Source organism: Octopus bimaculoides, chromosome 27 (genome assembly GCF_046866305.1).
Source record: "Octopus bimaculoides isolate indiv1 chromosome 27, ASM4686630v1, whole genome shotgun sequence".
Lineage (NCBI taxonomy): Eukaryota > Metazoa > Mollusca > Cephalopoda > Octopoda > Octopodidae > Octopus > Octopus bimaculoides.
Window position 1 is genome coordinate 123742 of NC_142954.1, and position 15384 is coordinate 139125.

At 37.6% G+C, this 15384-nt stretch overlaps 1 protein-coding gene across 2 annotated transcripts; it reads left to right on the forward strand.

Annotated features, from left to right (window-relative positions):
• The first annotated feature begins 5202 nt into the window (after positions 1-5202).
• LOC106875643 (calaxin) lies at positions 5203-15324 on the forward strand. 2 transcript variants are annotated; one of them, XM_089343216.1, is made up of 8 exons: positions 5203-5338; positions 6428-6528; positions 7222-7353; positions 7840-7944; positions 8520-8605; positions 9398-9463; positions 10647-10751; positions 15183-15324. In XM_089343216.1, the coding sequence occupies exons 2-8, from the start codon at positions 6492-6494 to the stop codon at positions 15192-15194; spliced, it is 543 nt and encodes a 180-aa protein (XP_089199342.1). In that variant the 5' UTR covers positions 5203-5338; positions 6428-6491; the 3' UTR covers positions 15195-15324. The 2 variants fall into 2 exon arrangements, with proteins under 2 accessions (XP_089199342.1, XP_014779359.1); XM_014923873.3 differs by lacking the exon at positions 15183-15324 and adding an exon at positions 11406-11573.
• Positions 15325-15384: the final 60 nt, after the last annotated feature.

A 15384-nucleotide genomic window follows, 5' to 3' on the forward strand; every position in this document is an offset into this window, starting at 1 on the left:
AACGCCAAGACGAGGAAGTTTCGGCTTTTGCGGATTTGCAAGAAAAAAAAAGGGTTTAATTAGAATCTGAGTTTTTTTAATTATAAAATTATTTTCTGGATTAGAAAATGTTAAAAAATAAACTATCGGTTGTTAAAAAAAAACATCGCTTATGAGGCAAGTGTGTATATGTATACGTACGTATGTTTGTGTAAGAGTGTGAGTGCTTATGTGTGTGTATGCAAGGTAGTACACTTAGGAGAGACAGAACCTAAAACATGACTATATATATATATATATATATATATATATATATTTAAATCAGCAGAAGTTACAAAGTGACACAAAGGCCGGGAGTTTCGTGCATAAGTGCCATGCACAAAGCTCTCAGTGCTTGAGTCACTTTGTAACTCCTGCCGATTAAAAATAATACACATATATGCATGTATGTATATTATTACGTTAAAGCATAGCGATACTAATAACCTAGCGTTAGAATTTAATATATTTATGTTTCAGAGAAAAGCATTAAGAGATAATACAAATGATAAAGGAACAAGAAATTATGTAATGAACTTCATTAGCTTACAGCTGTTTCTGCTATGGATGCAATGCATTCATTGCTGAGTGCTTATGTATCACCTTCTAGCTTCGTCGGAGCTTTTTTTTTTTAGCGTAGGCGTTATAAAGAAAAATTTGGCTTCACATCATTGCAAAGACATTTTAAAAATCTAAAGAAGATCTTTTAAACAGTTTGAACAAAAGAACAGAATTGTTAGCTCCTTGTGTGCATGCAGTTAAGTTTCTCTGATGGAAATACCAGCTTCCTTGAACTTTCTTTCTGGTTTGGAAATATATGTTTTATTGATATGTTTTATTAACTGTTGGCGCAAATCAACAAGCGCATATTCATATACACATGTGTATATATGTGCATGTATATATAATTGCAAGCATATATGTACATATGAGTGTGCATATTTGTAAACATATGCATTTGCATGGGTGCAAAACTCACACATGAATACACATTCATTGTTTTTCAAGAATATTAATTTACAGTAATTAATTTACAGTAATTAAAAAGTATTACTTAAACGACAGTGTAGTTTCGTGTATCCCATAGTTACAAGAGTAATTTCACTTGTGGAAATATTACTGTAGGGATTTGAACCCCAAACATGAAATTACCAGTTCACTGACATGAATGAATCACATCATTTTCACATGGACAACCTACAAAATAGAGCAATCAGCTTGAAACCATGTCATTAACCTCATCCCGAATACTCTTGAGATTTCGTAGAATCAACAAATATGTAAAATAGTAGATAATCTAGAAATGCTGAATCGATTCTTTTGTCACAATTTTATTTTTTCATTTTTATTTAAATTTATTTAATGGAAAGTAACTTTACTTAATTTCAAGTCATACAACAGTCAAAGAATATTTTCTTAATGGATACAGTTTTAGAAGACCTGTCAAGCCAAGTGAAACCATAGTTGTGGCTGTTGTTGCTGTCACATAACTGGTACCCAGGCTGGTGGCACATAAAAAGCACCTTTTGAGTGTTGGGCCACTCAATTTGCTGTCACATAACTGGTACCCAGGCTGGTGGCACATAAAAAGCACCTTTTGAGTGTTGGGCCACTCAATTTACTGTGCTTGAGAAGATCCATCAAACCAAGTGAAATCATAGTCATGGCAGACACTGGTGTCATGCAATAGGCACCCATGCCAGTGGCATGCAAAAGCACCCATTACAGTCTCAGAGTGGTTGGCATTAGGAAGGGCATTCAGCCATAGAAACCATGCCAAACCAGACTGGTGTGGCGCAGACCCTCAGCTTAACAGCATGGATAATGGATGTTAAATGATGATAATGATTTTCTTTAATAGTTCTAGTTAATTCATTCAGTCTTCGTCTATTTACTGGGTTGTACTTAATAACATTACAATTCTAAACTGACATGAAACTGCTAGAGGATCTGATAAGCACGCCTACCCCTCCCTGTGCCATGGACACCAGTCAACAAAGTAGTAGTCAGTCAACTTGAAATTACTGCTGTGACCCCACTAACTTAATTACAAAATATATACTAAATTGTGCAGAGGCATTATGGTTTTGAAAAGAATAGAGTGGCATATAATTGGACTCCTTCTGTGGCAAAGAGTTTTGGAAAACCCACACGAGTTGGCTTTGTATCCTAAGATAAATGGGGATTTTTAAATGAAATTTTCTACAAATATCTTTCAGATGCTATAGATTACGATTATATCGGAATTGATAGTGAAAATCAAAACAGCTTGTAAGTACCATTTTGCTGTCAATATGTGTGTGAACCCACCAATTTTTGTTTTAATATTAAATTCCGATATAATCGTAATCTATACCCTCTGAACGGTATTTGTAGAAAATTTCATTAAAGAATACCCATTTTTCTAAATGTTATGAGGAAACAAAGCCAACTCGTGTGAATTGTACGAAACTCCTGTCTCCACCCTCGGAAAAAATCTTTTCACAATAAATCCCGATATAATCTAAATCTACACCATCTGAAGCATATTTGTAGAAAATTTCATAAAAAAACATCCATTTTTCTAGAAGACACACTTGTGTCGGTATGTTACAACGAGCCCCAAACATGCTGCTTACAGCTCTCTAATTTATCAGGTCATCATCGATGATCCGCTGGGTCAAAGATGGGATGGCGAAGAGGGTGTGATTATACGCTCGTGACGACATAGGCATTTGTGAAGGTCAAATATGCAAGAGGGTACTGATAAGTACCTGGTTTTAAAGGTGTCGCGAAAGGCCCAAACTTCCGAGTTCTTTTACGGGCTTAGAAAGACTGAATCTGAACATCGAATAAGATCATAATTAACTGATCTTCCTGTATTTTCTTCTGACCAAAAGCCAGTGACTTTCCAACATCCCCCTCGCATATTTAGTAGCGTGTGTGCCTGAGAAAATAACAAGTGCGAGATGTTTTGAAAAGTTCTCTTTCTTTTATTGATACATTCTCCAGGTACGAAGGACAGAATCTGACCTCAGCTATGACTAACTTCCGGTTGCAGATGCGACCTACTGCCTAGCAACGCCCTGAACGCTATCATATGTGACAGTGAGAGTAGCAGGAAGAGATTAGAAAGGAAGGGGTGAGGAATGATCTAGCAGCGGCGCCAACTACGTCGTCGCTCGATCCGCTAGAAATAGCAACCAGATCTCTTTACTCTCTGAAAAACAAAATGGAAAAGATACATTGAATGAATGATGCAAGTCATTGATGTATCGGCATAACTACACAGCAAATTCCGATATAATCATTAATCTACGCCATCGGAAATGTATTTGTAGAAGATTTCATGAATAAAATATCCATTTTCCAGAACGTTATGAGGAAACAAGATCGGCGGGGACTGACTCACGTAGTTGTGCTGACATTCTCAACATGTGGGAATTTGAAAAATAATAATAGGATGACTGACTAAGGCTGGAATGTCTTAGCGGTTCGGCAAAAGAGTTAGATAGAATTAGTACAAGATGTAAATTAAAAAAAAAATTTTTTTTTTAAACATAACTAAAAATCTCCTAGGCGGTGCTCCAGTATGGCCAGTATGGCCACAGTCCATATATATATATTTGTGTGTGTATGTATATACGCATACATGTTTATAGGCGCAAACGTGGGTGTGTCGTACCTTGGGTAAATGTTTCTACTATAGCCTTGGGCTGACCAAAGCCTTCTCAATGGATTTGGGAGACAGAAACTGAAAGAAGCCCATAGTGTGTGTGTATGTATGTGTGTGTATGTATGTGTGTATATATATATATATATATATATATATATATATATATATATATATATATATATATATATATACAGGGTTGGCCAAAAGTCACCTGACAGAAAATCAAAATTCCATAAATACTATCTGTAATTCTGTATTGAATGGGATGTGTCCCTCAAGAAGGACTTCAGTTCGAACACTTTTCATGATGTTTCATATTTGGATGCTTTTATAAAATTCATTCAGTTGTTAAACATAACTAAATCTTGGGAATTCCCTCCTTGCTAATTGAGTGAACTGATATCAAACATAAACTGACCCTTTTCTGACACAACTGAAACTGGTAGAAGGGAGATAACTCCATCTTGGCCAGAAGGGGTTTTCGCTTCCAAGAATTTTGTTTCGGGGTATTCTTACTTCCATTAGTAAAGTGGTTATGTACCCCTGGCCAGTAGGTCTGATGAGGTGCCTATATTGGTAGAGACAATAATAGACGTGAAACCAATAATAACTTTCTCACCGACCATAACTTATATATTAATGTGTGTGTGAGAATGTGCATGTCGCAGTGGCTTGAGCGTCGGGCTCACAATCATGCGGTCAGTTCAATTCCCGGACCGGGCTGTGTGTTGTGTTCTTGAGCAAGACACTTTATTTCACGTTGCTCCAGTTCACTCAGCTGTAGAAATAAGTTGCAATGTCACTGGTGCCAGACTGTGTCGGCCCCTTTGCCTTTCCCTTGGATAACATCGGAGGCATGGAGAGGGGGAGTCTTGTATGCATGGGTGACTGCTAGTCTTCCATAAACAACCTTTCCCAGGCTTGTGCCTCAGAAGAGAACTTTCTAGGTGCACTCCCATGGTCATTCATGACCGAAGGGGTCTTTATCCTTTATATACGAAAATACGAAACCACATTAAAAATCCAAATCCAAAACCGGGAGAGAAAAAAAACGGATAACATATATATTATTAACATAATATCTCGATAACATTATCTCCTGCAGCCAAGAAACACACTCGATTACATATATCTTTGAAATTTCATTGAAAATATACTTTTTTCCAAAAAGTTGTGAGGAAACAAAGTCAGTGGAGGACCAAACTGTAAGTTATACCCTCGAGGACTGGGCGACCTCCTCCGAGGACTGCCTAGTGGGATTAAACCAGACGATGGATTAAATCTACCACACAAAACAGGCAACGGCGGCATTTAAATTCAGAACGTAAATAACCTGGAATGGATAAATAAGGTATTTTTACGTCCGACACCCGAAGGATTCTGCCAACCCGTCCGCTCGACGGATTTTGTCCTGTTTCTGTCTACCAAATTCCACTCGTGGGGTAATTATTGCTTGACACGAGACTGCAGGAGAAAATATATACTCAGGCTTTCGCTGACAACAGCTGAAGCCAGAGTTGTATTAAAATAAATGAATAACTCATAAACGTATTATGTTTTGACGATCGTTTAGTTGTTGCCTAGCAACAAAAACGTTAAAACAATTACGGTGTCACAGAACTTACAAGTGAAGGCCATTAGAGGCAAAGAAATTTATTATTTGCGGTATAAATCTTTCTTTCTTCTCTACGTATATGTTTATTTATTTATTAGTCATTGTATTTTTACATAATTGCTTTAGGTCTTTATTGTTTCATGTTGTTTAACCCCAGGTTTGTCTTCATTCAGCCGATCTATGATCAGAAGCATTCTACGGGTCATGACTGCGAAGGGGCGCTGATAAGTTAGGAGGATCAGTTAATTATGATTTCATTCCACATATCCCCCTCTCAGATGCAGAGACTTATTGCAGCGGACCTTCAATTTTTCTAAGCCCTGTAAAAGAACTCGGAAGTTTGGGCCTTCGGTCAGGTCTTTCGTGACACCCTTAAAGCTAGGAACTTTCCCGCACCCACCTCGTAGTAAGGTTCACTTCATTGCAAAATATATTATCTAACATGTTTTCTTCTTAAAGAATAGAGAAGTAGAATGTTTGCCATACGTACGAATTGAGTGAAATCTGCTTGTGACCGCTTACAATCTTCTACAGTTACCGTTTTACAAAATTAAATTAGAAAATTGGACAAAACAGGGGGCTAATGCAGTTTCGCACCTCTTCTGGAAAAGTGCATTTTTTGGAAAATATTTTTTCGGATTCCTACGTTTTAGATGTTGGAGATTACGAATATGCAAAAAAAAAAAAAAAAAAAAAATTCAGATTTCACCTCCCTCCCGAATTAAAAATGTTGATCTTGTTTACTTTAAAGAGATTGTAGAGAACTGACAAACATCTGCAAATCGAAATTAAATATAAACAAAAACATTAAAGTGAAAAGAATTTGCGTTTTACTTGTGTTTGCCTTAAATAATTGTAAAACTTTTCCAGCCATTTATTTATTTGTCTCTCTATCTATCCCTATCCGTTTATTCATCTCTATCTGCTGTCTGTCTGTCTGTCTATGTATCAATTAATCTATATGTTTGTCTGTTTGTCTCTCTATTTGAATCGATGACAATATGGTTAATACAACCTGATTCAGGAAGAACACACTTGGGCGCCTACATGTGACCTGTAGCAAGAAGTGAAAATGTGACAATACAGAAGGCCATAACGCAGGGCAAATGTACAATTGAGTTATTCTTTCTACTTTACAGATAAAGAGAAAGGGAGGAAGAGGAGAGGAACAGAAATAGAGAGTGGGAAAGAGAACAAACCAAGATGAAACCAATTGTTGAACTTGCCAAGATAAGTCACTGTAAGTTAACACACACACACACACACACACACACATGCATGCTCAGGTGTTGTAAATGGTACCATTTACCCCCGCTGTGCTTCACATTATATCCCTAATGTTGTCCCTTGTCGCCTCCCCCTTTCCAGACCCATTCCTATTTCCTTCACCCTCCCTTCCAAACTCATATTCACTGTGTGTCCACTTCAATCTCCGTCTCTATAATCAGCCACTTGCACATTAATTTCATGAGTAGGCTGTTCCATTCTTTGGCTCAACTGGAACCCTGATCATAGGGACTCACAGAGAGCCAGTTATTATTAAGAATTGTATTAAAAAAATTGTTGAAATCTTTTGTGCATTGTAGAAGTGTAACTGATTTGTTGCAGATAAATTTCAACAGCAAAATCTTATAGGGACCTTTGTGGGGAACCACTGGTCTATAACAACTGACCTATAATGGATTCAGAGACATATTAGTGACCTGGCTATAGATGTACACCACAGTGTATAAGAATTGATCAACAACTGATTTTTAATTGACGCAATGGTCTTCCTGCTTTTAATATGATGAAGTGTGATTTGAGAGGAAATTTGACTGCTATTTCTAGTAGGCTGTTTGAATACATAAGTGCTCTCTTATTGGTTTGTTGTTATATCAAACTCTTCTGTTTGACCCTCTGAGAGTTAAACATTTTCTGTTTATCTTTCCAGTTTCACGCTATGAAACAAATCACCTTATTAAGATGTACCAACACTACACAGACAAAAAACTAGACAGGATCAGGTTCCGGGATATTCTGTTGTATATATTTGGAATGACTAACGACATTTTAATGGATCGAGGTATGTGAAATCTGAGTCTTATGGCTGCTGTGACAGATTGTATGTCTTTAAACTGAAATATCCTTTTCTTATTTTGGCACAAGGCCAACGGTTTTTGAGGAGAGGGCTACATAATTTCATCAACCCCGGTGCTTAAACTAGTCCTTATTTTATTGATCCCCGAAAGAATGAAAGGCAAAGTTGATCTTGGAGGAATTTGAACTCTAATCATAAAAATGGATGAAATGTTGCTAAGCATTTTGTCCAGCATTCTAACAATTCTGCCACCTTGCTACTTCTTTAAACTCAAATACAATAATAATTTCAAATTTTGGGACAAGGCCAGAATATAGAGTCAGGAGAAATGCCGTTGAGCATTTACCCCCAATGTGCTAATGCTTCTACCAGCTTTGCCACCTTAATTTGTTTATCAGTTGTTGATTACATTTCCTCTGTTTTATTCATCACACATGAATAACCATAACTCATATGATGGCCCTCTCTTAGTTTTCAGGGCATTTGATAAAGATAATGACAGCTGGATCTGCATTGAGGAATGGATAGGTGGATTGTCTGTTTTTCTCAGAGGAAATAATGAAGAGAAGATGGCCTGTAAGTGGTTTTCTTTTTCATTTTCATCCTGGGTGTCTTTGTGTCTGTGTTTTTCCCCTACCACCACTCGACAACCAGTGTTGGTGTGTTTACATTCCTGTAACTTAACAGTTCAGCAAAAGATACTGATAGAATAAGTATCAGGCTTGAAAATAAGCTGGGGCACTTCAAGCTGTGCCCCAGCATGATCGCAGTCTAATGACTGGAACAAGAAAAAGGTAAAAGATAATTGTTTTACGCCCATTTTTTCCATTCTGGCTTGAGTTGGGCAGGTTTTCTAAGACATTGTTTCACCAACCCTTCAGTCACCAATCCTTCAGGTCTCCTCTTGTGAACATATTCTAAAATCAGAGAGACTTTCTTGTTATTGTCATCATTACCACTGTTGTTTAACGTCTGTTTTCCATGCTGGCATGAGTTGCATGGTTTGACAGGAGCGGGCATGCCAGAGATCTACACCATGCTCCAATTGTCTGTTTTGGCATGATCTCAGCAGCTCGATGTCCTTCCAAATGCCAACCACTTTATAGAGTGTACTAATACCTTACGCTGTGTTCTTTACTGCTTTTCATCAGATTGTTTCGATGTGTATGACCTCAACGGTGATGGTTATATTTCCCGAGAAGAAATGTTTCAAATGCTGAAGAACTGTTTAATCAAGGTTAGTTTTTCGGTTTGGTTTGATTTGAGCAGCATGGATGAGAAAGCAAGATTCTCCATTATATGCACGGGACAATAAGTTATATATCCAAATGTATTATGTGTGCATAACAGTGCAATGTCTTGTTGGTGATTTAATTGTGTGTGTGTGTGTGTGTGTGTGTGTGTATTATTAATCTCTACTCTGTCACTGAGTATTCTTTTTCTCAACAATTAACACTAAATGGAGATACAGACATACACACATACATATGTCAGAGATGATGTTTCAATTCCTGGTTGTTGCTGTTGTCATCATTGTCAGTGTCACCATCACTGCAGCCATTGTTATTGTCATAGTTACTATCATCATCATTAGAATATATACATACATAAACAAACTGGTACATTGTGAATATCACGTGATCAGGTGACCGACCAGGCTATCAGATGTTAGTCACAATGCGTTTTTGCTTTGTTTTAGCCTTTAAATGATGCCCCCTCCCCCCACTGGCTAGGTGAGGAGGCCAACATTCCTCTTTCAATCAAAAGGGGGACTGGAGCAACATGAAACAAAGTGTTTTGCTCAAGAACATAATGCACCACTGTCAGGGAATTGAACCTACGATCTAACGATTGTGAATGCAACTTCGTAACCACTAGGCCACACACCTTTACATGTGAATATAGACGAGAGAATAAGAACTAGATGTTCGAAATGGAGAGGTTTGCAATTTATTGCAATCTCAACCATGCAAAGTTTGTTTTTTTTTTCTTCTGTTCAGTATTTGCATTTCTGTCTCGAATTCCCTAGCAACCAACAGAAGAAGATCCCGACGAAGGAATCAAGGACCTGGTTGATATGGTGCTGAAGAAAATGGTAAATACACTATTGCTATTGTTTATCTTTTATCTTTTACTTCTTTCAGTCATTAGAGTGTGGCCATGCTGGGGCCTCGCCTCGAAGAATCTTTAGCTGAATGAATCGACTCCAGTACATTTTTGTTAAAAACCTGGTACTTATTCTATCAGTTTCTTTTGCTGAACTGCTAGCTTATGGGTATGTCAGTACACAAACACTGGTTGCCAAGTTGAGGTGGGAGACAAACACAGACACAAAGGCACACACACTCACATTTATATATATATATATATATATATATATATATATATATAGGGATAATTCACAAAGAAAAAACAAAAGACGAAGACAGGTGGTGTAGTAGAAAACAGATGTATTAGTATACACAAACAGATGTATTAGTATAACACTCGGGAATTGAGAAAGTCCTTCACGTTTGGAGCCTACGCTCTTCCACAGAAAGGAACAGAGAAAGAAACAAGGGGAGAGTCATGACAATAAAATAGTCCTTCGTCTCCACGAATGAAGAAGGCGCAACAGAGCCACAACTCAATCAAGAGGATGCTCATAGTTTTTGTTTTTTTGACATCTGTGGTATTGTGTATTGAGAATTCATTCTCCAGGGCCAGACTGTCAATCGAGAGTTCTACTGCGAAGTTTTGAAGCATCTGAGTGAGGAGATTTGGTGAAAGCAACCGGATGTTTGGAGCATCAAGTGTTGGATTCTTCATCATGATGATGATGATGATGCACCCTGTCACCAAGCTCTCCTCACTTGTGAGTTTCTCACCAAAAACAACATGGTATTGCTTCTGCACCTGCCCTATTTTCCAGATTTAATATCTGCAAACCTCCATTTCTTCTCCAAGATGGAAATGCAGCTTAAAGGTCACTATTTTAACACCATTGTTGAGGTCCAGAGTGAATCACAGAAGCTCCTTGACTTTCTTAAAGAAAACTACTTCCAGGCTGGATTCCAAAAATGGCAGGAATGCTGGGACCAGTGTATTGCTGCACAAGGGGACTATTTCAAAGGAGATGATGTTAAAACTTAGGGAAATAAGTTATTTTTTAAGAAACATAACTAGTTCCGGAAACTTTTTGATACCGCTTCATCATAATTTTATTTGAATATTTATTTTTGTTATTGTCTTCGATTTTAACCTTTTATCTCATTGTTCATCTTCCTCTGCTGACGCAGGATGTCGATCATGATGCCAGACTCTCATTCAGCGATTACCGAACATCTGTCATGGCTGAACCCCTCCTTATTGAGGCTTTTGGTCCCTGTCTCCCAACTGAAGAGGTTAGTTCTTTCACTTGTTTGTTTTTTGCTCTGTCTTTGTGTTATTATGTTCGTTGGAAATATGTAGAATTTAAAATGATTTAACTATAAGAAATTATAACTCAAAGAAAATTATAATATCACAGGGCTAGTATCGACCCCAGTGCCCACCTGGTATTTATTTCAATGACCTAGAAAGGCTGAAAGGCAAAGCTGACCTTGGTGGAATTTGAACTCAGAATGTAAAGACAGATAAAACACTGTTAAACATTTTGCTCAGCATGCTAACAATTTAGCCAACTTGCCATCCTGCCTCTAAATTAAATTTCTAATTTGCTTAAATAGTTCAATGAATTACAGGTGTCTGGACATTAATATAAATGATACAAGTTTATTAATACTTGTATTATTCAAGTTACGAGTCAGTATGAGGTACCTGTAATTAGAGTGCAGGTGCATGGCTTAGTGGTTAGGATGTTGGACTCATAATTGGAAGATTGTGGTTTCGATTCCTGGACTGGGCAATGTGTTGTGTTCTTGAGCAAAATGCTTCATTTCATGTTGATCCAGTCCACTCAGCTGGCAAAAATGAGTAATCCTTTGATGGACCAGCGTCGTATCCATGTGGGAAAATTATATGCCATGGAAACCAATTATTATTCATCTCTCTTGCAGCAAAAGGAGTTATTTATGACGACACGGGTATGTGAGAAAATCCCAGGCCATGTCTGTGAAGATTGAGAATATTTTACCACTGTTGATCCGACATAAATGGAATCCTATTATAAATATTATATAAAATTTGGCAGCATTTATTCTACAAATATTAATTTATTGCTGTTATTTGTTTTCTATTTGTTTTTTGATGGGGAAGAGTTTGTTTTGTTGTGTTATTGCTGTTGTTGTTTAGCCCCAGGTCAGAACTGATTGAGTAAATCTCTTCCTTCTTATTGTGTCCGCTGAGTAGCTGGCACTCTGTTGGTTATGATGATGAGTGTTCCGATTGATCTGATCAACAGAACATTCTGCTTGTGAAATTATCGGCAAGGGACTGAGCAGTCCCCAAACACACGTGCCCATGACATAGTTCTCAGGGAGATTCAGTGTGACAAGACCAGTCCTTTGAGATACAGGTACAACTCACTTTTTCCAGCTGAGTGAACTGGAGCAATTTGAAATAATAATTCTTGCTCAAGGACACTAAATGCTGCTGAGAATTGAACTCATGATCTTGCAAATGCAAACCAAACACCCTAACCGCTAAACCATACACAATTGGTTGAGCTGGGATGTAAACCTTTTTTTGGAGGAGGAGGTTCCTTCACTGAATTAGAACCAGAGCTGGTGCCACGTGAAAAGCATTCAGTACACTCTAGAGTGGTTGACATCCAGTTGTAGAAACCATACCAAAACAGACAATCGGAGCCTGGTACAGTTCTCCAGCAGGCCAGCTCCTGTCAAACTGTCCAATCCATGTCAGCATGGAAAACAGGTGTTAAATGATGATGATAATGATGGTGATGATGTCCGGTGAGGAGAGACATTTAGGCCAGTTTTGTTTGAGGATCTCTTTCTCAATTTGTTTCCAGTTTGCCTTATGGAAGTTCAAATTGGAAAGATTCTGAGAGTTTCTTGTAGGCTGCATGTCCATGGTTTCCTTTGGTCCGTACATGGTCAGCTCTACCATGTTGTGATCCGAGAGTATATATATACACAAAACACACACCTACATATATATACTGTATTTAGGGAGCTTGAGAGGCTGAGAGAAGGACGGTGCGATGGAGAAAAGTAAAGAGAAAGAGAGAGAAAAAGAGAGAACAGTAGAAGAGAGATTAAGGGTCTGAGAGAAGAATTATGGGATGATGGAATAAAGTAAAAAGATCGAGAGTGTATCTACGTATTTAGAGAGAAGCAATAGAGAAAGGGGAAAAAAGACGGTATGATGGAGAAGAGAGCGAGAGAGAGAAGTTATGCAAACTCTAGAGAAGGATTCGACTTGGATAGGGAAAAATAAATAAATAAAGGAACAAACAGTTATATATCTGTAACTAAAGAAAGAAATTCTCTTAAATCAGGAATAATGAAAGTTAAACCTCTCTACAATAATCTCGTAAGTCAAAAGCAAAACAGAAAACACCTTATGTACATTTAACCTTCTATTTTCCCTAAGAATAATAAGCTTTCAATAAACGACAGAAAAAAAAGAACACAAAGATACTTATCTAGTTTTTCCAAAGAGAGATGGGTATTTCCAAGGCAGTGGAAGATTCTAAACTTCTTTTCAAGTTATGGTGATACCATGTGCTGCTCGGAGACATTGTTTACGTTTTGGGTAATCTTTAAGTTTAGGAGGTGGGTAAAAAATAAATAAAAATATTCAAGGGAAGTAACTGAACGTCTTAGCAGTTATCCGGACTACTTTGTTTATAAATAAATCACACAAGTGATTGAATATCAGAGTACCAGCGGTTGAGAGATCGAAAATGCCTCGTGGAAGACCGGCTGCACAACAACTTATTGTTCCTCAAAATGAAATCCTCACTCGTGAATTAATATTAGAAGAATATTGGAATATTAGTGAGTTATGCAGCAGTTCAAGACACAGAATGATGGAATGGTGTGCGCACCGTCGGCTTATTAAGAATAGATAGTATTCTTCTTAAGGTACCATGAGTTAATGGGACAATGTGTTGGTTATCAAGCAATAGTGTGGTAATTATTGCAATTTTGGCGCATTCCATGTCTCTTGAGTTTTACTATATCAAAAGAGGTGATACTCTGCACTAAGCTGGATGTAGTTGGATATGAATAGCTTTATTATGTTTCTATTAAAAGAAACGCGGATAGAAATGGTGTGGAGGGAAACGCTGCTGTAGTAAAGAGAAGAAAGTCCTGAAAAAGAGTTGTGACATCAACATTGTACATGTGTGTGTGTGTGTGTGTGTGTGTGTGTTTATACGAAGTAATCTTAAGTTGGCAATAAGGTTGATCTGAATTGTAGTTTTTAGCCCCAGGTTTTTAAGAAACAGTAGGGGTCATTTTTCTTTAGTTAGTGTCCCTAGGGTGAGCTGATAAGAATCCACCTACACCATACATATACCACCATCATCAAAATATAGTGATGACTTTGTTCAATATCATTTAACGTCCATATTCCATGCTGGCATGGGTTGGACAGTTTGACAGAAGTGTGCACAGAGCTTTTTGGTGTTACCAGCACACATAAGTCATCAAGTAACTTGCAAGATAAAATCCTGGCTTTGCGTTAAGTGTTGAGAGGCTAAAATATGATAGAGGACCAGGAACAGAAGAGGAGGAGGAGGAGTCACATGGCTACCCCAGCTAAGAGGCTTGTCTTGTGAGATTGTCAAGTAGCTCACAAGTGCTGGTGACATGAACATGCTGCATTCAGTACACTCTGTAAAGTGGTTGGTGTTAGAAACGGCATCCAACTTTAGAAACTATGCCAAAGAGGACATTGGAGCTCAACACAGTAGATCCTGTTAAACTAACCAGCACATATCTGGAAGACAGATGCTAAATGTTGATGAATATGATGGACACTTAATCTCCTCTACATACTGCAGATGTTAGATTAAACAGGTCATATGTTGGATTGGATTGCCCATGTTCAGTCCAGTGTAGAATGAAAGCCTCAGCATGGTTCTCTTCACTAACCACAGTCTCGTGTGGAGACTGTGAAGTTGAGCTTGAGATCATACTGGTCTGATGAACCTACTCTGCTACACTGGCTCAACATGGCTTGGCAGAGGAATACAGTTTTTATACTCATATCCAGGAGTAGTTAAATTGATTACACAGAGGATGTAAAACTCTGCTGCCCCATTAATTTCTTTCCTGTCAATTTTTCCCCAAAGAATGCCTCTGTCTGAAACAATGGACTTATCCACTTCTTACAACAAGTTTGATTTAATAATTCTTGCCAACATAGACCAGCAACAGTTTCTTTGATCACACATATCTAGAAATACACACAGATAACTGCAATGCTGCTACAACACAGTAATGTCTTTATAGAAACCTCTGGAAGAAATAATTATAAATTATTCATTTATTTTCGCAACATCCAATCTCATAAAAGAAAAAGAGAAATGTATATTTTAATACATTTTGCTGAAAATACTAAAATACCCCTTTGGAAGTTGCTAACGCAAAAGTATAATCTGGATGTCAGATTAAATATTGAGGTATTTTATCATCATCACTGCTGCCATTCTCATCAACATCATCATCGTCATTGTCATTGTGGTCATTATCATTTTGATAATTTGCATGAAGAAATATTGAAAATGTAAATGCTTTCAATAGCGCTGAAAGTCTGTTATGGGTGTAGAACTTAGTTTCATTTACACAGTGTTAACAAAACGAGAGAGAAATTCTTCTTCTGGATAGGAAACTAGTCTCTCACTGCTAACATTCCCATTCCAGACATCTAAGTGAACTTAGGTGCACAGAATTAAGTGAACTGTTGAAATACACAAGAAAACAGCTGCACAAGATTTAAACTGAAGATATAAGAGCAGCAAGTCCAGTTCCACATGTAAAGACTCAACTCAAGGAAGATCTAGGGGTTAATTTGCCGATTTTTTCTTTGGAGGGGGAAAGGGGGCATATATATATATATATATAT